The 26,195-nt window shown below is 36.3% G+C and overlaps 1 protein-coding gene across 1 annotated transcript; it reads left to right on the plus strand.

The window, feature by feature from the left end:
* Window positions 1-828: 828 nt before the first annotated feature.
* Window positions 829-24,769, plus strand: LOC128228787 (ectonucleoside triphosphate diphosphohydrolase 3-like). The gene is made up of 7 exons (XM_052940288.1): window positions 829-1,585; window positions 4,210-4,396; window positions 12,141-12,382; window positions 13,539-13,679; window positions 14,522-14,670; window positions 19,531-19,690; window positions 22,288-24,769. Exons 1-7 carry the CDS (start codon window positions 1,264-1,266, stop codon window positions 22,380-22,382), a joined length of 1,296 nt encoding a protein of 431 aa, XP_052796248.1. The 5' UTR covers window positions 829-1,263; the 3' UTR covers window positions 22,383-24,769.
* The last annotated feature ends 1,426 nt before the right edge of the window (window positions 24,770-26,195 follow it).

Genomic DNA, 26,195 nt, shown 5'->3' on the forward strand with positions numbered 1-26,195 from the left:
CGTAAACACAAGTAAATTCAAAAATAGCGTCGGTATGTGTAAATGTACTATTCACGTGAATTCCTCATGATAAATGTACATACTATAAACTGGGAAAACAACATGCGCTATTTCCAAAAGATTAAACTTAGCTGAGACAGCGACGAAACATATGCATTATCGGCGTCATACGACTAACTTACTTAAAGTTCTAGGCTTGTTTTACGAGATCATATATTTGCCGATTTTAGGATCATCTGGTGTCTAGTCCCTTTAATAAATGTGAAGTTTAAAACCTCGCGGAGTTTGTATATAGAGCGTTAGAAATAAGAAAACAGCTGACTTTGTAGCTTAAGCATATTACTATTTATGGCATTTTCAAATTAAAGTATCCATTACAGTATACCACATTGTGTTCTTAAATACTAAATATAACATTTCTTTCGCTTCATGAATTGACTCGCCACTCGCCATGCATAATGAAAACATAATATTACTTGTCAATGATCAAGGGTCATTTTGATATATTTTCTTGTATATTTAATTGTATGTTGAATGTTTTATCTGAAATAAATTAATGTTCTATTCTGAATATTCGTTAATTTTGCAATTGTTTGCAGTTTCGTTCTGTCGTGAATATCGCTATAGGATATATGAAAACACCTCCTGTTCGTATTCTTTTTAAAAAAAGGGGATTTCATAGCATCACGCCATTGCGATTTTTCGAAATGTTAACGGAAAAGCACTCTACATTCGTTGGTACATTCGGCGACTTTTCACATTTGTTGCTACCGCAGAACTCAAAGCATTGAGAGGAAAGCGTTCTTGTGGCATCGCGTCACAGGAAACGATCACTTATAAGGACGGAGCGGCTTGTATGGAATGGTGTTGTTATCTTTAAGGAAAACAAGGTTTCACAAGTCTTACGGACATGCTTATTGATAAAAATAGTTTTTTCTTCATTACTTGAGTTCTTTTAAGAAGAAAGTTTTGATTAAGTGAAGGAAATTGGAGTTAAGAAATATACGCTGCACATTAAGCAATAGTTTGCTTTACTCCAAGTTGCTTAAACAAAATATACATATATAAAGGCAGAGGAAAAAATAGAAATATTGACATGTAAACTGAAACAATAAAAAATAAAAAATCACAATTTTTGCCTCGTGGAAATATCCTATTTCTAGTAAAAGTATAGTGTGACTTTTAATTATTTTCATGACATTTTAACACAAATTTTGTCTGCAGAGTTTTCTTTCTTTTAAATTTGAATAATACATTAACAACATGCTTGCCTTGCTCGGAATCACCATATCACTGTTAGTGAGTGCTTCCTCGTTGCCCATTACCGGGCCAAATGAATACGGGATTATCTTAGACGCCGGAAGTAGCAGTACCAAGATCCGGATATACTCGTGGACGGACACTTTCCTCGAGGCGCCGAAGTTTGCGGAGGAGTTTTACTTTAAGGTGTCACCAGGAATAGGCAGTCTTGGTGGTCAAGACGCGGAAATATTGGCGTATATGCAAAACATTATGGACGCTTTAAAAGAGGAAGTTCCGAAAGAGTTTTGGCCTACCACTTCTATCTATGTAATGGCAACTGCAGGTACGTTAAATATAAGACGGGGTCATCTTAACATTGGCCTGGCAGCAAATTATCTCTATTTATTGTTTTATGTAACCCTAGAGTGAGCAATTATACTTTTTGTTGCTCTTTGTTTTCTTGGCCTTTGTTGCGTCGACACTCTTAGTTATAAAACTAATTCCCAATTAACCTAAACAGCCCGATTCGGACTAGCCAAAATATTCATAGGCGTTTAGGGAAACTATTTTGTCTTCGGACCTTTTCTTAGTCACGAGTTTGTCAATACAAAGGTTATGTTGTACTTTTGGGGTGTATTATTGGCCTACATTTTTTGTGTTGTATTGTGGGGTCTATTTTTACATTTACTTGTGTTGTATTGTGGGGCCTATTTTTACATTTTCTTGTGTCGTATTGTGGGGCCTATTTCTACATTATTCTGTGCTGTAATGTGGGGCCTATTTCTACTTTTTCTTGTGTTGTATTGGGGGCCTATTTCTACATTTACTTGCGTTATATTGTGGGGCCTATTTCTACATTTTTCCGTGTTGTATTGTGGGGCCTATTTCTACTTGTATTGTGGGGCCTATTTCTACATTTACTTGTGTTGTATTGGGGGCCTATTGTGGGGCCTATTTCTACATTTACTTGTGTTGTATTGGGTGCCTATTGTGGGGCCTATTTCTACATTTACTTGTGTTGTATTGGGTGCCTATTGTGGGGCCTATTTCTACATTTACTTGTGTTGTATTGGGGGCCTATTGTGGGGCCTATTTCTACATTTACTTGTGTTGTATTGGGAGCCTATTGTGGGGCCTATTTCTACATTTACTTTTGTTGTATTGGGGGCCTATTGTGGGGCCTATTTCTGCATTTTCTAGGGTCGTATTGTGGGTTCTATTTCTACATTTTCTTGTGTCGTTTTGTGACGTCTATTTTTACATTTTCTTGTGTCGTATTGTGGGGTCTATTTTTACATTTTCTTGTGTTGTATTGTGGGGCCTATTTCAACATTTTCTTGTGTTGTATTGTGGAGCCTATTTCTACATTTTCTTGTGTTGTATTGTGGGGCCTATTTCTACATTTACTTGTGTTATATGTTGGGGCCTATTGTGGGGCCTATTTTTACATTTTCTTGCGTCGTAGTGTAGGGCCTATTTCAATGGAAACAAGTAGTTTTGAAGGTTTGTACTTGGTTATTTTTTTCAGTTTTTATCATTCTTAAATATAAAATACTAAATCAGATTTTTTCGGACGATATTTTAGAATAAAAGATAACACTTACTTATTGTTTTAATAAGTGTACAGAATCATCGGAGCTGGTTCCTGTTTGATATCATTTCCGACCGTTTATATTATCATTTTTCTCTCCTGACCCTTCTGTGAAATAATCAATTTCATCCCCCACGCCCCCTCCAACTACTGCATGCTTCCATCCCAGAGACGTCAAATGTGACATTGTCGCGGTTTCCAAGTCATGTTTTGACACAGTTCTTTAAGGACTACTCATTTACGTGACAACCTAGACGTTACCATAGTTTCTGTTTTTCCCTGTTTTCTTAGAATGCTAAATAGTCTTATGAACTGAGGTTTTGCTTTCTGTACATGAAGTTAATGACACTAGCGGAATTTATCGAAAAGCTTGTTTTATCGCCTCTTACAACAGGAACAGTTGGTGTTTCGTAAACGTAATGAAATCTTGGCAAGACATAAAAAGTTTGCCATTTTATTTTCCAAGAAAAAGAATTCAAGGTTCAAAATATTTAATTCCATTTGTTTATTTGTTTTAGTACTAGTTAGAACATAAAACGTAATTTCTTAATGATTAAAAGCCTAGTTTAAGGAATGGTTAGCATGATTATCCCCTGCGGCCTAGTTTAAGCCTTCTATAAGTGCCCCCCCCCCCCACCAAAAAAAAAACAAAAAAAAAAAAAAAAAAAAAAAAAAAAAAACACACACAAAAAAAACAACAAAAAAAACAACAACAAATAAACAAACAAGAACAACAAAAAAGCAAAAAGAAACATACAAAAAAACACAAAAAACAACAACAACGTGTATTTGTACACAACCTCTGTTAATTGATCTTAATCTTATTGCCTAATTGTCTTATCAGATCTCCAATCTGAGTATCCTGTTGTGCAGTTTAGGATGTTTTATTATAAAAATGGACCCTAGCCAATAAACGAATACACAGGAAATTGGCCCCTACTGTGACACCAGTGCAATTAGCAGGAGATGCACAACAGGGGATTATCATGCCAAACATTCCTTAAACTAGGCCTTTAAGAAGGGCGGAGCTCTCAATACGTAAGATTGTTTCAGCAGACAGGTAAACAAATTATAACGCCATGCCCGATACCACTAGTAGACACCTCTCCCCCATCCACGAAAAAGAAAAGTCGAAGTTTACATTTCCAGTTAATAAGTTCGCTTAAGATGGGCGAATTGTCGAGATACTAAGTCGAAAAAGCATTTGGAAATTCGACCACACTAATAAGAGTGAATACGAAGGAGAAATTAGTTAGTCAATGTTTCGATAAATTAAGTAGAAAACACAGCATTTATAAATGCACTTTCATACGTTCATGACATATTTGAAAATATTACGGACCATCAATTGCTATTCACGTAATTTAACTTCAAAGGTTTACGTCTACTGCACGAGGACGAGACGGGCGCTATCATGGATGACGTGCAAGCAACGCTAGGGAACCCGGAAGTGAACCCTTTCCGCTTCCTACCAGAGAACGCGCACATCCTGTCAGGGGAGGAAGAGGCGTTGTTTGCCTGGCTGACCGTCAACTATCTGACTGGCTTCTTTGTGGGAAACAGGTAACAATAAATGTGTATGTGGAGTAGTGCGTTAGTCTGAATCTGTATGTCTCATTCGGAACTCCTCGGCCATTTTCCACCGAAAACAACCTCGGACGTATGCCGATACAACAGTAGACGTAGTTCGTAATATTTTAAACAATAGTAGTAATTAATTGTAGTGTTTTAATGTGTATTTTATATATCTAAGATCTCTGGCATTGTAAACCGTTCATGTACATCCGAGGTTGTTTTCGATGGAAATTGGCCGAGATGTTCCAAATGCTGTATGAGCGTGCCTCGAGCACATTTGGCAGGAATAGCCTCTTTGCTGACTTTACGACAATAATTTCCTTGTTAAAACGAATAATTTGTGCACACCATGTATTTTTGTGTTTGCGTGCAGGTGTGCGTGTGTGTAAATAGTATATACATGTTGTAGCTGTCAATGATGCACTTTTGCGTCTTTACGTTATCGAGTGTGTTTTTCACGGTCGTCTATGGTGCAAATGAAACGGTGCATGAGTATCTTTCACTAGAATGCCACTTATATCTAATTTGTGATATCTTGATAATAAAGTCTAGAGAATATAATTGTCCTCTTTAAAGATAATTCGCAATTCTAGAAGTTACCAGAGTACATCATTGAAACATTTCTGATTTCATGGGTTAACGTGGTTAACGAACAGATGAGAGTTCTTTAAGAAATAGATGTCTTCACGGGCCTATAAATGGTTTATATAATAGTGATGGCTTGAAGTGAAATCTTAAAATCCAGAATTATCTGTAAAATATTCGCTAGGGTGTCACTTTATTCATTGTGAAGTAAGCAGAAATAGGCACGTTCTTTGACCTGGAAATGAACTCCTTAATAGACATACAATTTAATACCTTTTCAAGCATTACAGCTAAAAGCATTGCTAATGTTGGCCATTCACTCGCTGACATTATTTATCTTGATCCATGGTGTGAGAAACTTCATTCTCACCTCCCTCATCTCTGTATAATGTGTGTTAATTGTGATAAATGGAAAGGAAATGATACTGATTCTATTCTAACACATATATGGGTGCCATGGGTGCCGTATAGTTAGTCCTATAGTTCATGCTTGCTACTAATTAGTAATATTCTTTTTAAGCTATGGCAAACATTTTCGTGAACATCTGAGTGCTAAAATCATTCCAATAGGAACCAGGCAGTCCATCCATCAGAACGTATAAAGTGGGGAAGTCGATATTAAAGCTGCACTCTCACAGATTGACAGTTTTGACATTTTAGTTTTTGTTTCAGAATCAGCTGATTTTGGTATCAATGCCTTCAATTTATCCATATACGATAACTAACAATACAGCAGATCTCAATCGCATTCGGGAAACTGCCGAAAATTCCATTTTCTCTTAAAGCGTTATTTTTTTCTCGAACGTATTTATATATTTAAAATATATAAAAATGTGATCTCATCTTTTGTCAGCAATCTTGTATCACTGGTTTAGCTCATTCAAAGACAAAAAAGTTGTTCAAACGGTCAATCTGTGAGAGTGCAACATCAGCTTATTAAATATAAGGCCGCTCTTTTTTATTTATTGTTTCTGACATGTGTCGATTTCCCTACATAAACGCGTAAACACTGGCAAAAACCTATCAATCTAAGCATTTCGTCATACACATATATTCCATACATATGATCCTCGTAGCAAGGAAGTCAATATAAGTAGTTCAAGACTTAGTATATTTATGGAATATGAATAATGTTTATGTTATGGCAATATTTTGAATATAAATAAACATAAGCAAAAGTTGTATATATCGTTTATTCGATATATAATTATATACAGGTGGTTAATAGCTATAACAATAGTTTTACTATCAGAACTAAAACATAGTCAGTGATGAACAGGTTTCTTCTATTTATTTTCTGTATGACGATAAGAAATCTTATTTTATTCTACAACAGTTGGTTTTGTTATTACGCCTGGCATGTTTTATGCTTAATGAAACAACTACATCCTTGGCGTAATACATGTTAGTTTTCACTAACCCGACCAACCTTATGTTTTCTTCCCAACCATACACTCTTTTTGCCGTAGTTTATTTTCTTTCGTAATTTCCTGAACAATGTGCATTTTTTATTGAACGTTTTAAAATTTGACCACTTTATACTTAAAAGTTTCTACAATAGTGACATACCCTAATCTCGGTTCGGTACAGAATGCCGGTTCTCTTAAAAAAAGAAATAAAATTATGCCTACCTACCCTTTTTGGAGATGTTACTGAAATAAAAAAAAAATCTTGGCCGTAAAGCAAAATGAAATTCACCCCCAATAACCTGTGCATTGCATAATTTACATTATAGTTCATTGCTTCGCAGTCTTTTTTGCTCGTTTAATACACCTACCAGTCCCAAAACGTAATACGTTCGCAGGACCACGTATTTTATTTTGGCATTTTGGATTTGTTTTGTTTTATAAAATATTCATATATGTAACAAAATTTCCTAAGTGATGCAAGTTTTATGTTTTGCACTGTTGGCAAATCAGCACGTCTCTTTTGTAGAAAACTATAATATCAATTATACTTTGTTTAAACTGGAGCAACGTGCCGACGTGTTATGGTGATAATTAAAATATAAGAGAAATGGTATACTGATTCGCGTTGTAAAGAAATGCCCTACTTTAGAATAATTGAAGATAAATGCCGATAACGTGTGGGAAGTTTCATTGACATTCACAAATATTAACAATCTACGTTGTTGTTTTTTGTTGTTGTTTTCCTATTTTAACTTGAAAGGGGTTATTTAACGTAAAGTTATTTGACGCAAACTGCTCCAGTGTTTAGTCATAACGTTTTGTTTTGTCCCGATAGAGATATTATTTTTGTTTATGAATTCATGTTTACATTGATCTCTCCGCCAATGGTATCACATATATGTATTATTCATTTGAACCGTCTCTGACGAACACAACCGCCGCATTTCCATTAAGTCGGAAGTTATTTAGCGGTCCGCACAAGGGCGTTAGCTTGCATGAAAACACTCCCAAGAAAAAACGCGTTCTATTACGTTGAAATTTCTATCAATTTTCGTACGATTTGGAATGCAATTCGCTAAATTTAGTGAAAATACCATTAAAATTGAAAATTATTTCGTTTGCTGAAGATACTGCATGCCACTTTCGGTATTACGTTTGAGATGACTTTTAAATATAAATATATCTCAACGTTAAGTTTCTCACTATTCTAAAACTGACCAACTAGAAAGTTACTATTAAAATTTCATATACATCGAATGTCAAGTTGGCATAATTTTCCCGACGATTTGGTTTATCGTCGATTGTAAAATGCGGAACAGTGCAAAACAGGGAGAAAAGTTGGCAAAAAACCGACCCAATAACAAAATACCCATTAAATTAAAACATGAGATGGAAGATGTAATTTATTGCCAAATATAAATGTTCTATTTTGTTTTATAGTCTCATTTATCTGTGTGTTATTGGAGTTTTGGGTAAAAACGCATCAGACTACAACGTCGAGAGAGGGATGTTTGTAGACACAATACAACTTGTTAATAGATGAATTAAACATTCAGCTTATTATCACAATAAGCGTATGCATTGTACGTTCTCAGACTGCAAACACTTGCATGAAAGGTTGTATAATGATTAACGAAAATCGAAATAGATCATTCATGTAATCTAATTAACAGAACATAACAGTAATTATACCATATGTTTGGACGTTTTCTTTGTTTTGGTTGATGCAGTAAGCGGTAATCAGTTTTACCGTTCAATAAGGAGCGTGAATAAAAATGACAACGAAATTTTAATGAACGCACTGTATTTATTGCACGGTAAGCTAGACAATAACGGCTGGTCAAAAGTATCACGTTACCCACCCTCCTTATTGAAGGTATAGACAATTCGCGCATCACCATCGTTGTACATACATTATTTCAATTACTCGAGAAGTGGATGCAATAACTTTTACTCCACTCCGTGTTTTGCGAGGGCATTTTGTAACCTGATTTCTTTGCTGATAACAACAATGTTGAAACACTACGTTTTATGTTGCTAGTAAGTTAGTAACCAGTATGTTTACTCTAAAATTGAGTCAAGTGCCTCTTAAAGCGTTCGTGCTTTTTTATAAACGCGTGTGAAGTTGCTGACCTCGTAAACAAGCATACTGAGTGCTATATTATGTTCAACACCGGAAACATACGTTATGCAATAAGTTTTTGCTAAATTTCTCACGCCTGTATTACGTTTTGCAAATGGTCCTCAGCGTAAGATGTAACTGAAACGTTTAAATGTGGTGGTTTTATTACTTATAATGGGCATTATATAGATGATAGTTGTTTGTGCCGTACATTTTTCCTGAGTGAATATTAAAAAGTAATATTCCACGTGTGACTTTGCCTCGTGTGAAATATTTACTTTTGGTGTTCACGCAGTGATATATGCAATTTTACATTGAAACAGACATTATTTTTTGTTATTTCATGCTCATCATTTAACAAAAACCTCTGAATTAATGGCGATATAATCCACTGTTATATTTCAATAAACCACAGGTAAGCATGAAATAAATTGGCTTAAACACGGATCGATAACTCTCAAAATCGGAAATTTAAAAAAAAGATTTCTTTCATTTGTCGTTGAGTGTACTTCTTTCTTCAACGCGTTTTCTAACAATATCCTAGTTTATAGTTATTCGATTTATCAAAGATAGACAATACGATCTTCTACGGAATGCCGTTAGGGCCATCTCCTGTGAATGTGAACACGCCTTTGTAATTGTCATTAAGTTGGTCGTTATTATGAGTGTATGGCAGATCGTAAAAATGCGTTGAAAGGCACCACTGCATTCGAAATTTTGTCACATGGAGGGCAAATTCTTCTCTGTGCATGCGCCCCGGAAGGCATAGTACGATGATAAAACACAACAGTACTATGATGAAAACGCGACAACATATTATTTGTCAACATATGGTATGTTTGGCACTGAGTTGTCAACATATGGTATGTTTGGCACTGAGTTGTCAACATATGGTATGTTTGGCACTGAGTTTTCAACATATGGTATGTTTGGCACTGAGTTTTCAACATATGGTATGTTTGGCACTGAGTTGTCAACATATGGTATGTTTGGCACTGAGTTGTCAACATATGGTATGTTTGGCACTGAGTTTTCAACATATGGTATGTTTGGCACTGAGTTTCCAACATATGGTATGTTTGGCACTGAGTTGTCAACATATGGTATGTTTGGCACTGAGTTTTCAACATATGGTATGTTTGGCACTGAGTTTCGAACATATGGTATGTTTGGCACTGAGTTGTCAACATATGGTATGTTTGGCACTGAGTTTTCAACATATGGTATGTTTGGCACTGAGTAGTGTAAATTTGATTTGTACATATCTGTGGTTGGCTCTAAATTTACTTCTAACTGCAAGTCTATTCGGCACTAAGTAGTCTATGTTATAGTTTTGTATGGGTTTGTTTGACTCCAAATGAGCTCTATGGTCCCAATATGTGGTCATTTTTGCTGATAAGCTGTCTAAATTGGAGTTGCAAATCGAGGGGTGAATGCGAAAAGGTTCTAAGTAACATTAATTAAAGAAGAAGATAGAACCTTTTGAGTAGTCTTAATTCGATGTGCACATGTGAATGTCGGTTTTCAATTGGCTTTATGGTTGCCAACATGTTGTCGTGATACACTTCCTAGTCTAAATAAGAGCTGTATATGTGTTTGTTTGGCTCTGAAAGGGCTTTATGTTTGTCAACATGTGGTGTTTTTGGCAATACGAAGGCTTTACTAGATCTACTCATAAACTTGTCTGGTTCTTATTGGGCTTTAAAAATGCAAAAAAATTGTAGTCTTTTTGATCAAAGCTGCACATTTTTGTTTTGGTATATGGTGAAGCGTTAATGAACACTAGATATGTTTTATTGGAACTACAATGGGATTTATGGACTTGGATATAACCTATTGAGAATATTTTTGGCACTAAATCGGCTCCAATATAGCCAAATGTGGTTTATTTAACACTGTATCGACTTCATAGACTCTCTTTAATGGTATGTTTGACACCAAACGAAGTAGCAAAATGTTTATTGAATTCAAGGTAGACTTGAACAGAGCCAGCCGTTGATGACTGCTTGGCTAATTAGGGTAGGTTGTAGACAAAATGAGATTGAATTAGCACTAGGTTGACCTTGGTAGAACCTGTCTGGGTTTTTAATTATGAGTTGGCTTGAAAGAAACCACAATCGGGAGAACTATGCTGTTGAAAACCACTCTGTAATAAGGAAGGTATGAAATTGGCTTAATTGCAATCAGGAAGAGTGTTGTTGTGGACCTGTAGTATGGTATTGGCTGGGCACTTAGAAACACTCAGTAAGCTAAGGTAGAAATACTTTATGGCTTGCTAAACACTTATACATAAAACCTAATTACAGACTAGTTCGGTAAAGCACTGGATTGACGTTGTTCTTTTGACTTTTGTACAGTAACTAACTTCCGGCTAACATGGAACTCACACAAATAGTAAACATGTAGTTTGTTAAGCAATGGATGAGGAAAAGTAAGGCCAAGTAAGGTGGTTAACTTTGTTTTCATTGTGGTCTTCAAAGACGATATTTCAGCAAATATAAACACTATTGAAGGCTGAAGGCTTCCAGGTTTTGGTATCGTTGTCTTTACACTCCTTATGATTTACCACACTTTATTTCGTCTTAAAAAGAACAGTTTACAAAAACATGAGCGAGTGACCTGAATGGTAATTAGTTCAAAAGTTAAATGCTTCATACATGATACATGGCCACAGGCACAGGTCATTAATTCATAAGGATTTGAAACATCGATGTATATAGATTTAAACATTTAAATGCCAAATAACTTTTACAAACTATCGTTGTTTAATAATATTACAATTAGAGTTCTTTCAGAAAAATCGGTATAAGAGGTAAATAACTGATTTTTAGCTTTTTTCACATTTCGACCTTAAAATAACCTTGTCGTTTGTTGACCTTCATTAGCAGAATGTAAGAACGCTTGATATCTGTACATAACATACTTCAAACAAGTCAACACATGTTTGTGTTACGTGGTTCTTATAAATAAAGTAAGGCTAGGCATGGGCTAAGAAAACGGTGACCTCCTTGGCTGTTGTCTTGGTTACCATGGTAACCTGTAGGATGCCAGATGTCCGCTCTCGCTAAAATGAACTTCGTTAGGTTTAAACCTATTTAATTTTACAACGATTGTGAAACAAGCTATTGCAACTTATATTAAACACTCTCGTTGGAAGTGTGGTCTTGTGTAAGAACTTCATCACATCCCTGAACATAAATATATCACGAAACGCTCTGAACAAAAATGCACACACATACCTCTAGGGACTACACTATCCCGTGAAAAAATATGTTCTCGAACTATTTTCGAACATGAAATGAATTATGGTTATTATTACATTAGTAAAAACTGACACAAATAACCTCGCCGAACATCTACCTCTTTTCAGTGACAATAGACCATTATACTGACGGTTTGATAAGTTGGCAGCATATAATAATATGTATAAATATAAAATTCAGGCGGTGACCATATTCCCTGAAGTTGAGGGACAGACACAGACTGATTAATTTTGATTCTGTTGGAAACTCAATGATGCTCTGCAGAAATAGAAGTGGAAATTATTTGTATATTTATTAAAAAATCAAATGTTCCTTTAAACAGTCCGGCCTTTACTCTCATATACTCTTTACAGACATTTCACCGACTCCTACGGCCTTATTGAACTAGGAGGTGGTTCAGCTCAGATCGCGTTTATCCCTGACGACCCGATATATGCTGGAAAGATGCCGGCCACGATCGCAGGAAGGGAGTACGGGGTCTACTGTCACAGCCACCTGTCATATGGGGCGTCTTTGATTGCAGAGAGGATCGTAGAGTATCTTGTTCGAGAAAATCCATACGCCAATGTAATCGTCAACCCCTGTATGCTTAAAGGTACAGTTATAGTTTAAGACATAGATAATATAAATAATCGGTAATTATATTTTGGTGAGGTTGTAAACTTAAACTATTGCATAACCTTAGTTAAGTTTTAGCTTAGTGTTGGCTATAGTAATGCACCAGTCAATTGTAACCCCGGCCCCCAGGTCCGGGGGATAGCCGGAGAAATGGGCCGTGTTTTTACCTTCCAGGTGGCCCCGCAATGCCGGGTGAATGTGGTGGTTTTGTGTTAACGCCAAAAATAGCGGAGAATTGGCCTTACCTAGGGTACCTTGGGTGCGGGGGCATTTGGCGGGGTTTTAACCAGCAGTTCGTCCCCGCAGGGCGAATATTTTGCCCGGGCTTGGCTGGGCCGAAAGTCAAGGTCCCCGCTATTCCTCAGACCTGGGGGGGGGGCGTGGTTCCAATTGACTGGTACATAAGCGTCATCTAAACTTAAGAATTACTCTGTCAATATAAATCCCCATCTACATGTATTACAATAGAACGTTTCTTTGTAAGTTGTCAAGCTCCGCGTGTTTAAATCAAAACGCTGAATGCGTTGGAAGGCTGTAGGCGCGACAATCGTGATTTTATTTTTCTTAGATTTTCTTTGTGTTTTTTTTCGGAATAATACTAAAAATGTCTTAATGATTGATCTTTTCAAGGGAAATTGATTGAAAATAGTAATATAAATACTAAGATCCCTCTGTTTTACTGCCCCTGTTCACTGGCGATTGCAAAATATGTTTTGAGTGGCCACGAACTGCCTCAAACTGTAACCGATAAGCGCCTGTCGAGGTGAGAATCAGTAATGCCAGTTGATGTTTTTAATACAATTATCTAGTTTTTGTATACCAGTAACTGATAAACCTATACCCACTAGGATATTTGAACATATGATTCACTGAACAGCACTGTGCAAGGGGTTTGCTATAATTCATTGCACAGAACTGTGCACGGGGTGGCTATAATTCATTGAAGAGCACTGTGGACAGGGGTTGGCTATAATTTAGTGACCAGCTCTATGCACTGGGTACTTTTTTTTTTTTTTTTTTTTTTTTTATCTTTTTGGCAATACGTAGAAATAAACTCCATTTGCAATCTTACAGCATGGCATTGTTTGATTTATTATTAAAATTCTACTATTTGTACATGTATTATTACCCAGGTGATTCAGCTAATAACACGGTACTCGGGAAAGCGATAGGTCTCGTTGGCGGCGGGAATGCCTCCCTGTGCGAGTCGCTGCTTAACCACTTCCTGGCTACAGCAGAACCCGACATGTGTTCACCCAAACCGTGTTCTATAGGTGCGTATTAACGATGGTTTCATGAACTATTTATAGAACTACATGTATATAAATGTTATACTGTCCATGACATGAGATTGACTTTGTCATACGTGACACCCTGCTTCCATCACAACTTGCCCACAGCGTACTTGATATATTAATTGCTCAGCAAAGTCAGTTTTTATATGTACTTTGTATAAAACAAATTGTAAAAAAACAAGTGTAAACTAACATTGGTCATTTCTAGTAGTCAGGAAATAAATTGCACCGCATATTTTAAAAAAAAGTTATGTTTGGTAAAACTAGTGGCTTAATTGGCAACATTCGTGCTATTCTTGAAATCATTATTTGAGACGTTCAGAATTTCATCAATTCGTTCACTGGTGATGTCATAGACATAGCGTCATGATTTAAAATAACGCAAATTTACTCAAATTAAGTTATTTTGTGATTCTTATTGGAGTTGATTTCATATCTTTTCTTTTAAAAAATGGATCATTTGTTAGTTTAAATTCTTCCGGGCATTACTTTGTGGTTTTGGGCTGATCAGCTTCACTTGTAAAACAGGTAGCACCCTTACTTATACATCTACTGAATTTGTTAAGCGAGTGGATATTTTGTATGACGCTTGTGTCAGATCCTGTATGTATATTATCAATGAATAACTTTCCTAAACGAAGCTTTTGTTTCTTTAAATGTGCTTAAGTGCAGTGCTTATACTTCGTAAATTATACTAAATTCTGTACATGTATTAAAAATTCGGTCTAGGACGTTTATGGTGCCCAGTAGCTTAATAAATACTAAAACCATACGTACACAACCAAACTTACATTTACTTCAGTATACCTTGTGTTTTACAGGCCAGGTATACCAGCCACCAGTAAAGGCGCGGACATTCTTCACATTTGGACTCATCTACTATCTGGCAAAGGACTTGAAAATACTTGATGGACCGGGCACTCTGGACCTCGCTAAGATGCAGACTTTAGCTCGCGTCTACTGTCAGCAGGTAAATGTGTGCCGACCAATAGATGGCCCGTCTTAAATTATGCCCATGTTATGTCCGTCTTATATTAAAAAAATCTTATCTGAGTTAAATCGAAGAAGTTGGCAATCGCAGACTTTCAGAGTCAGATGGCATCGGTGTAAAACCGGTGTATTTACAATGCTTCCGACTCATTTTTACATCTCTTTGAAAGGTCTGCGACAATTTTAGAAAAAATATCCTGCCTTCAAGAAACGGTGCCTATGACGTTAAACGTAAATTGTAATGCCCCCGATTACATTTTCGTCGTTAAGAACGGACTGTGTTACTTCTTGGAAGACCCGCAGACTTCGAAGAATCGGTGATCAAGATTTGAAACGTTCTTTATGGCCCCGGTTCAATTTTGAAATTTTAGGACGGTCTGCAATACTTTCAGTAGCACTCGCAGACTTTCGGGAATCGATGCTAATGATGTAGGAAGTATTTTTGATGGTCCCGGTTCAATTTGACAAGGTTAAGAATGGTCTTGAGACACTTCCGGGAGGACTCACATACTTGATGGAATTGGTGGCAATCATTCTAGAGAGATGTAATTTGGAATCATGCCCTTTAAATCGGAGGAAAGACTAGAACAATTATGTTCAATCTATATTTATCTATTGTTCCAAATATATCACAAGACGAACAATATTTCTAGCGAAATGGTAGCTTAAAACACTTTTGTGAAATGTTTAAATATCGACGCCAAATAGCGCTTATTTTGGGCGCATTTGTTATTCATTCATGTTTGATTTCTTAATGTTCGACCTGTAGCACCGGGCCGTCCGGGTTGTTCCGTTTATCTTACCATTCGCCTCCACAGCCTCCTCGCTGTCTGTATGGCAACGAACTGGTAATCGCAGGGGGTTCGTATCTCTAAAAAATCAAACAGGTACTTTATCTTTTAATTGCGTATTTCCAGTCCTCTTCTCTGCCGTAGTCTTCGGGAGAATGTATGTCTGATGATGTTTTAATTGACTTATAAATGGGATTCGCTTGAAGAACTTTGATCCATAGCATAGTGTCGGTCGCCATTGGTGCCCGATATTTATTATTCATGTGGTTGAAAGCACGTTTCCTATCATCCTCCTCCGCGATACCATGGATCGCCAATAGTTTTGCACTTTGACTCTGCATTCAGAATGGCTTTTTTTAAAGTTTTTTTTAAGGTTTAATCTTTAGAGAGCTCCCTCGAGCCTCGGAGGAGCTCTCCGTGTCGTCTTCTTTGCCGTCTTCGATCATTTCCTTTTTTGAGGTGTTCATAATTAATCCTCTTCTTTGCTCGATGTGTCTGAATTTATTCCTTCAGCGTGCATTGTTCTCTTATGTCGCAGCAAATCATCCCGTGTATACTGAACATGCGAGCATGCTGATATCGCGAGATAAAATGACATTGGGGAGTCCTGGTCCAATAACACGAAATACTTGAGTCAAAATCCACACTAAAATGTTATACAAGCGTTGACACACGTTTTTGGTATTAACTCGCATGAATGAAAATATTTTTATATTTCATGTGACACAGTTATGCATTTAAAATAATGATTTCTTTAAACAGGTTTGGTAAATTTTGTCATTCAAACAATTTACATGCATTGGTATAATCAGTTTTAATCAGTTTTATGTTGAAGTAATGCGGAAGCTTTCGGTACGTCTTCGTCCTTCGTCCACGTCGTCGTTAAGCGAACCCCCCCCCCACACACACACAAACACCCTCCCCCCATACACACCCTCTCCCCCCCCCCCCCCACACACACACAACACTAACAGCAATACTTCAACTTTGGTCACATCTAAAAGTCGCTGAACATACTCACGTGATATTTATTACAAATGATACCATTGAAGACGCGTCCTCGTTTGTCAAGGAGCAAAGCTCTTGGCAGTTTACCCTTAATCAGCTGAAAGCATCAACAGTAGCAGACAGTCAGACACCCGCTTGTAGTGTTGTTGATTTAATGAAACACTAAACCAATCCGTTGTGTTGGTGCCTTTGTATCTTATGACTCCTCTTAAATTGTTTTATCCTTTTAGAAATATAATTTTAACTGAATAACTTTCCATTTTCAAATTTTACACTTTATCGCGTATTGTGTTGGGTGTGGTGTTTTGTACGGATAAGACATATTCGAATGAAGACTTTAAACAAAGATTACTTTATATTTCTTTACCATCATCAATGAAACATAGCGTAGTCTACGCCGCTTACAGAAACCCGCCTTCGGCCTTTTACCAGAATTTGATTGAGAGTTTAGTTTCTTATTAAAAAACTTCGACAAACCTTTTCACAAAAGGCCGCCTGACGGAGCACTGTCATTTAAAGCAAAATGCTGCCTTCCGATGTAGAATTGATGACGTAATTTATCACCTGATAAGATTTTTTTTCAAGTTTTTTTAGTGGAAGTTACTGACAGGGTGTTTATTTTTAAATTTTTATACGCTTGTGATCAAATCGAGTACATCATCCTCTGCAGTGCTGACAAATGATGTGCATATTAGACTACCATTTGAATCACATATTCCCAGTCTATAGATACAATTGAAAGATGTATAATCAATATTGTATAGTTATATATTACTTACATTAACGATTACGCATTTATTCTGGTTGCTGAAATATGCACGCTCACGTTTATCCAAATTTATGATTTTCATCTATTTAGCTGTAAATTGTTCTTATATGTTTGTTTCTTTTTGCACAGGTGTCGGTGTGACATTAAGTTAGTACCTTTTGCAAAGTTTTAATCCTAGGATTCACCTAATCTACTGCTATTAGAGTTTGTAAACACCACATCATCTTGGTCGGACTCTAATATTTTGTTTTACATAATGGTATATTTATATTCATAGTGTGTGAGTCTGTGACCGCATGATGGTAATTATTACTGAAAACCCCATAAGGCTTTAATAATAAATTATTGTAATATCCAACATATTCCTGTCGCTCCAGACCGATATTAGTTTAATTCGGTTAAAATCATAGGAGAGATGGTGAAGAAAGACATAACTGTAAAAAACATTCTTTGATCTCGAATAAACACTTGTAACAAAAATATCACAATTCAATCATTTTTAATGAATTGTGGAGATAAAGATTAATATCTTTGTATCACTGTTTCGCATTGCTGGTTGTAATGAAAACTTAAGGGAATATCTCATCTTTTGAGATTTTAACAGAATTGTGTTTAGGCAAATGTGATTAAAGCCATGAATGCGTTCACAATCCGAAAGTTCAAACGGAAACGATTTTTTTAGAATATTTCAAGGTAAATAATAAAATCCTTCAAACTTTTTAAGCAATTTGTATGTTTATTCGTGAATTCTCCCAACTCTGTCGAGTTTTGCCGTAACAAACTTATATTATCTTCAGATTGAGATATTATATCGGTACCAAGATGGTTGCTTGAGGGTTGTGTTTACGCAAAACGGCGTTCTATTGCGCTCATATAATCCAAGACTCCTAACCCGTTATGCTGTGTTGTCCTTGTCGTCCTCATCCGGCTTCTATAACTTGCGAGTTACCAGAGTTTGGATCTAATATCGAAAACTATCTCTAGATACAAAAGAGTCTATGTCTTCGTTACGTATTTTCTTTCATCGACTTTATCAAACATTTTGAAGACCATAAACAACTTTTTGGAACAATGTCTTCCTTATAATAACCATTTTTGTAACCAATGACTGTGAGATTTACAGATTCACCTGCTTTCCAAAATGTGGTATAATAGTTCTTTACCTTTGATAATAAATGAATTGATAGAAACATATGGAGGAAAAATAAGCGAGAATGTATTTTCTGAATGTAATTTCTAGGACTACTTGTTGTGGTAGTGATAGCAATGTATTTGTTTCCGAATTAATAAATTCGTTTTGATATCATCTGTAATCACTTAGCGCAATTGGATATTATTGTAAATCCGATGGAAATGGTTTCTATATGAATATCTAACACAGTTTATTTCAACCAGTCCTTAGATCCAGTAAGTAGATTGGATGTTTAATTTGTATTCTTGATATTTCATATGTACGATCATTAACATGGATGGAATAACTGTTTACTCATTTTGTCAGTTTTGTAGACAGCATTAATTAATATTGTACTTAAGATATCCGGTACAAAATAATGTGAACTTTTGATGGCCTGTGACCCCATATTTTTGGAAAGATTTCATGTGCTGAAAAAACCATGCATTTTTTTTTTACCAAAAATGAGATATCAATCAAGTAAGTTGGTCTTCACACATTACAAAATATATTTTAAATGACAGCAAAGTTATATAGGGTCATTCATAAGGCATCATCCTTTCATTATTGCTAATGGAGCTATTATTATCGAGCGTCGGATTCCTCAATATAGTGTAACCGAACATTTGTATCAATATAGTGTAACCGAACATTTGTATCAATATAGTGTAACCGAACATTTGTATCAGTATAGTGTAACCGAACATTTGTATCAGTATAGTGTAACCGAACATTTGTATCAATATAGTGTAACCGAACATTTGTATCAGTTTTAGACTGTTCTGTATGTTATTCTACAAGATTTATTCCTAAAACTGTCGTACCAATTTCAGGTGAACAGCGAAACTGTGACCTTATTAATGGTGCATAAATAGGAAAAACACATTGTATCTGTACACAATGTTGGGGCTATCGCATTTGCAAAGTCACATATGGAACCTTAGGCCGGTTTTCGTACTTGCACAATCACAATTTTCCCCATCATTTCTCAACAGAAAAAAAATATGTTTTCATGTTACAGTTACAGACACGCATTGCAGAATCTGTGGTAGCCGGTGTTCACAACATGTAATATACCAAACAATCGCGTCTTTATTTCAGAGTTACGATGACGCCGTGTCAGTATTGAACATGTCGCCAAAGTACGCCTCCCGTAACTGCCAGGACGGCCTCTATATTCCCCTCCTCTTCTCCGCTCTCGGGTTCCAGCTCGACACACAGCAGGTCATGGCCGCTGGCGATATCAACAAGTCGTCTGTTGGTAAGCAATGTGCACTTATACACGCCATACCCTACCAGAATCAATCTTGTCCACTGGCGCTATCAATAAACTGCCTATTGACAAATATTGTCGAAAAATGTATATACTTGACAATTCCTGATCACTCCCAGTGACATAAAGTAGGTATTGCCCGTCGGGATACCATGAGTTCGTCCATTGGTAAGCATTGTTCTATTTGTATGCACCTTGACTTTGACATACTGGATCAGACACAATGGTACGTACACAGCAGGTCTTGCCTCTTTGCTATACCAGATTACACTCGGAGACACACAACAGATGTTGACCTGTGGCGATAGCAACAAGTCGTACATAGATAAGCAGAGCCCCATTGGTAATCTTTCATACACACGATCACACCCAACTGTCATAGATAAAGACCGCTGGCGATATCAACATTTGCCACGTATTTATTTATAGGTCTTTCGGGATCACCTGGAAACCTCCACGGCGCTTAAAGATGCACTCTTACTCCCAAATAAGATTTACCACAATTAATGTTATTGTTTTAATATTCCAAAATGGTTGATTTGATGTCGAAAACAATGGTTCTTATGAAGAATACCGAAATTGATTTGAAAAAAAAATGAACATAAAACACGGAATTTCTATCTTATCAGACTAGAGTAGACAACAGTAAATCTTTTAGTATTCACCAGTCATTTAATTTTTCTGCGCTTTCAGTTATAAAATACATGGTTACAATCTTGTTATGAGTCGAACATATTTTCCATAAATGCATTATTAAGTAAGTAGTTAAAGGTTTATCAGTCAAAATTGATGTTTCTTATACATGTGTTTGTGTTGATTTTGAATTGTCACTTTAAGGCAGTGGTTGTGTGCATCTGCAAGGTTTAACGTATCACTTCATTCATTGAACAGTCTATAATCAATCCTGGAATGCAACTTTCACAGTGTGATGCATGTAGGGCCCCTGGAGAACCATTCTTCTGAACTGATTGAATGATTTCATTCATCTGGTCTTGTATTTGGAAATACATATATTTCATTAATTCGGCATTTTAATCGAAATGTATAATTTCATTTTTACAAATTATTTTAAATGTGCCGTCGTATCCATTACAATATTTACACATAAACTTAAATTTCTTAAATGATAAGCCTTTCGAAGATTGCGAATAATTCGAATAAACGCAACATCTTCAGATATGGTCGGATCGTGAATCATTGCGTATTAATATAGATTGAAAATTGTTTAAAAGAGTCATTTTATGATTGGTTAAATGTATTGATGTCATAGGCGTTTCGATTTTACGTTAAAATGAGTTTTAACATATCAACTATGAAACGATAAAAATAATAATCTATTGGTGTAAATATAAGTAATGAGTTGCGTGATCAATGTCATTTTCGAGGATATGAACGCAGTTGGGCTGGTTAAAGTATACACGTGAAGACTCCGATACTGACATCAATCACGCACTTCTTTCCTTAAGAGAAATAATAAAACAGTGAAATACAAACACATGATTATTAGAATTTTACGTAGCAGGATAGAGATTGCTCACATGTCTTTCTTGTGTATATACCTTTTCTCAGTTGTGCCTTCTTTGGAGGGCTTGAAGCATTTCTAAGATCAAAAACAAACTTTAATCGCAAAGACAATAAATATGCGATAATGCCGGTCTCCAATTTATGCACACTTGTGGTGATAAAATACTATGGCAATTTCGCAATCCAACTTTAGTTCTCCACTGGGCTAATCTCATTTGTTTTTTGGTGATATGTTATCATTTGTCCTACACCAGTGTTGGTGTTCGGTGCGTCAATGCCCCCAGTCCATTGGGATATGGTACGTTGTTAATAGCTTACTGAAATGGGTATTTCTCATACAAAACAGATATTCCTAAAAATATGTTTTATGTATCTAAAAAACACGTTACACTAAATTTGACGAACTAACTTTTTGTCGCCCCCCCCCCCCCCTGAAATTGTGTAGGTAGCAAACAAAGTTATTCTTGTCTATCCATTTGTTCGTCCACCCCGAAACCCATCTTACAACCTTAATGGATTGAGTTGAAACTCTCACCTAGGACCAGGTGTCACATGCAGATGACAGTCAAGAAAGCAGTTTGTATGGAGTCCATATTGACCTGACTTACGGTCTTTTGTTATTGTTTCTCTGTATGGGGTAGAAAGAACTTGCACATCGAACTCAAAATGGTAAATTATGGAGGATTGGCTTTCACAGATGGCTAGGAATCCAGTGCTGATGATAGGGAACTTATTATTTTGCTGATAAATTTAAGGAGACATATGGCCGAATACTAATACTCATCTTCAAGTGTATAGTAACTGTAAGTTGAACTTTCAATGAATGTTGGTAAATTGCATTTGTCATTGAAAAAGTGAAGAAGAAAAATCACAAACTATTATTTTTTGGCGAAGTGTCTGGTTAAAAAAATAAAATGAAATGCATTTTAAATATTAGCAATTTATTTAAATTTTAAAAAAAATAACTGTATTGGTTGCGATCGAGTTGGTTGTATTCTCAATGGTACATCGGAGTATAATGCATTCAAACTTTATCTGTCGATGTAATTCTCCTATTTCAGCCTGGAGCCTGGGAGGTATGCTGTACGAAGAGGAACGGAGCCGGTATATGGAGCTCACGGAATCCATCATGGGACACGAGTCTACAGGACTCTAACTTAAATTGCACACACATTGAACTTTTATCGCACAGAATTGTGAATTTCATTATTTTGTTTATTTACGTTAAAATTATCCATATAATTGTTATTTTTTACGCCGTATATATAGCTCGACGATGGCGCTTTTTCAATGGGATGTATAATAAGTGGGCAGTAATTAAAATTGCTTTTTACTACCATGTATTCTATTGTTTGGTGCAGAACAATAGGTAAAACATACGGATGGTTTCATATATTCTGACCAAAAGTCATGAACATAGGATAAATAGGTCAAATTTATAAAAGAAAAAAAATGAAATTGTGCTTTGGAATTTATGTTCAACTGTTTATAGACTCGAGGTGACCCATATTCGTAAATTGGTCGAGACAACATGCAGCCAAGTTCTCTGACCAAATTTCATTCATAACAATTGGATAAGAGCAACTGAATTTATAACGGGGATTTCATCCAAGATTTGACCTTATGACCTAGTTGATGACAAGAAGTGACCTATATTCATAACTTATCAAGACAAAATGCAGATAAGTATACTGATTAAATGCCATAACAGTTGGAAAATAACTTTTGCACTGTGACGGGGATTCTTTTTCTAAGATTGTACGTGCTCATATTAATATTTATTCAAGTCAACATGCATACTTGTAAGTATTCTGACTAACTTTCATAACAACTGCATTACGCATATTGAATTTATGACATGCAATAAAAACTTTAACGCAAAAGTGTTGGCGACATACGCCCGCCCGGCTAACTACCCTCCCGGTTTTTGCCATTGTATGGATAAAAATATCAGGCTAATAACAATTTCCCCCCGCAAACCTGAGAGATCATTGTTAAGTCATATCAACATTGCGACCGCGATGCAATCTCTTCGTGCCGGTATAAATGGACAACCACAATAAGGTTTCAGAGTTCATAGATAGGTTTCATCATGGTCGCCACAAGGTTTCAGCGCGGTAGCAAAACCAAATCGGTTTCAGCCAGACGACTGATTTGGTCGCTGAGAGATTTTGGTCTCCTACGGGTCTAGACTGTTTGAATTTAACCGCAGATTGGTTTCAACTGTCAGACTATCGGTTTCGTCAAGACAAGAGTGCTGAATCTTTTGCAACCTTGTGGCTGAGATTGACAAGTGCTAGGGCGCTTCATCTGCGACCTGTTACCGCAGTGGTTTCCAAGCGTGTGCCGATCGTTCGCCGTTGAGTTTGCAATATATCACCATTTAACCGAACTGTTTTTAAATTCAGAAATGTTCTGCTATTAACATGTTGACAACTCTCAAATAAATAACTTGATTCGGAAATACTTCTTTTAATAAACATTATGTCTTAGTCGGTGATCGATCGACAACTAATCAGCAATCAATCCTCTTTCAGTCGCTACTAGTCACATAAGATTTGCTGAGGCCAATAAGAAAATAATTGCTAGATTTTCAACAATTTTTTTAACGGGGGCGGGGGTCGACATTTTTTTATTCTTCTAAGATGACCGTTTCACCATTGATTATGTTTTCTTATTGCTTATTACCATGAACAAGTTGTAACAATTCTCCTTATTTACATGTGAATGTTAAACATCGTAGCCGTTTGTAAGAATAAACGTTGTTCCCAGTACCGGACCGATACGCAAATACACTTACTTTATAGTCGCCTTAGAAGTTACCGAGTTCCGAGCCTTTTGCCGTGTCTGCGGTGAACAGTTGTCGATACATTGCCGAACAGTCACTGACAACGCTGTATAATCGGCGATCTAACCCTGATTCTGACTATGGGCAAAAGTGGTTGCACCGCTCTCAGCGCTCGCTAATATGTCCTATATAAAAATTGCCAGCAAGAGGTCGCATCACGGTCGCAATGTTGTGCCCCCGAGGCGTGACCGGGACTGATTTGCATACATATGCAAACATTCCACAAGTTTGTTTATTTTTTTGTTTAAATTTGAGTTCAAAAATGCATTGTTCATTCAGTTTGTTGTTGTTCTTTTCTTCTTCCACTGAAATGTTGCCCGAGATTAATTTTCAATGCGGTGTCGACAGAAGTGACTATTCCAATTCGTAAGGCAAAGATACAGAGAAGTAATCTGAGGAGAATTTTGAATTGACACTGTCCATGCCTATCAATAACCTGGGATTCTTTCTAAACAGGTTGTGTTCTAGTATCTAAATGTAACAAGAACGTACATGTTCGTAGGTCGATAGAATTAAAGGAACCGTCACTGACCATGCAATAACGACGACAAGTATATGTGTACGAATTATGTTGAATAAAACATAATTGTTTAATAACCAAGTGTATGTCTTATCATCTACAGCTTTCGGTGATCTAAATCTACATTTTTATTTTACTGAACATATTCTGAAAATAAATACAATCCGACACTTTATTTCTTGACTCGTTTATTTCAGGTTTTCATATTGTTGTGCAGTGAATATACTGATGCAGCATCTTCGTTATATTCAGATAATTCGATATTTATCATAATTTATGTATTGCTCAACGTCAAGGTACTAAGTCACAGGCCGGGTCGAACTGCATTTATTAATGCCATAAAAGTGTTTTTACGAAATATCGTAAAATAAAACATAAGTGTCAATAGCATGTGCCTGACAAAACTGGTGAAGGGAAACAAGAAACTAACAATACATATGGTAAGAAAATATGAAGAAAAACATGGGGTTAAACGATGTGTTCACAATTAAATGTGACATGAAGCACAGTTAGATAAGCACATTTCTCGACCTTGTAAACTGACAGATATTTAAACAGAACGTGCTGGGGATGGTGGTGGTGTATTACATGAAAACTAAAATAAAATGCCGAGGCTTTCGCCCACGCTAAAAATATATCAGTAATGGCTACAACGTATCGTGATTGGCTGTTCAGAGCCACATGAGATAAAACTCAAAGGTGATTGGCTGAGGCAATAATTTATGCAGGGTGCTGACATGGTTAAATACCACTAAATTAATGGTTGAACAATTCCATAAATAATTTTATGTTTGCATAAAATTTCATTTATGTATTGCTCAACGTCAAGGTACTAAGTCACAGGCCGGGTCGAACTCGTATGGATGAAAGGAAAACGTAACACAAGCTTTGAATGAAAATAGGGCATTTATTAATGCCATAAAAGTGTTTTTACGAAATATCGTAAAATAAAACATAAGTGTCAATAGCATGTGTATAATAACATTTCCCGAAATACATATCTGGGTGGAAAAACCGCCACAAGGAGAATCCTCCGCCGCCACCCAAAGGTGATTGGCTGAGGCAATAATTTATGCAGGGTGCTGACATGGTTAAATACCACTAAATTAATGGTTGAACAATTCCATAAATAATTTTATGTTTGCATAAAATTTCATAAATAACTTTACATAGGCAGTAAAAAGTACTCTCTGAGATAGTTCTAGCATAATTGACATACGTCCCAGTATTTTATTGTTCCTGGAAATGTCTTTCTACCCTAGGTAAGACAACTCTTACACCATTTGTGAATTGCTTTGGAATGGCAAACCATATGCAGGGCGGTTAAAAAGTCGGGCAAGGTGCGTGTTTCGGCATTACCGGATTGCTCACGTGTCCGCGGTTTTAGTGAGGCTGTTTATTGATAGCAATAGTAAATGTGCAACACTGCCAATGTCAGCAGTCTCGATTTGATGTTAGATGTGCAACTCTACCATTAAATCATACAATAGATCACGGTCAAACATGCCTAACTTTTTTATGACAGAAAACATTTAGCAAAAGGATTATGCAGCCGATTGTTCTTATGCACCAAAATATGCGGGAAATGGGCCGTGTTTTAC

The sequence above is a fragment of the Mya arenaria genome, chromosome 3, assembly GCF_026914265.1.
Source record: "Mya arenaria isolate MELC-2E11 chromosome 3, ASM2691426v1".
Lineage (NCBI taxonomy): Eukaryota > Metazoa > Mollusca > Bivalvia > Myida > Myidae > Mya > Mya arenaria.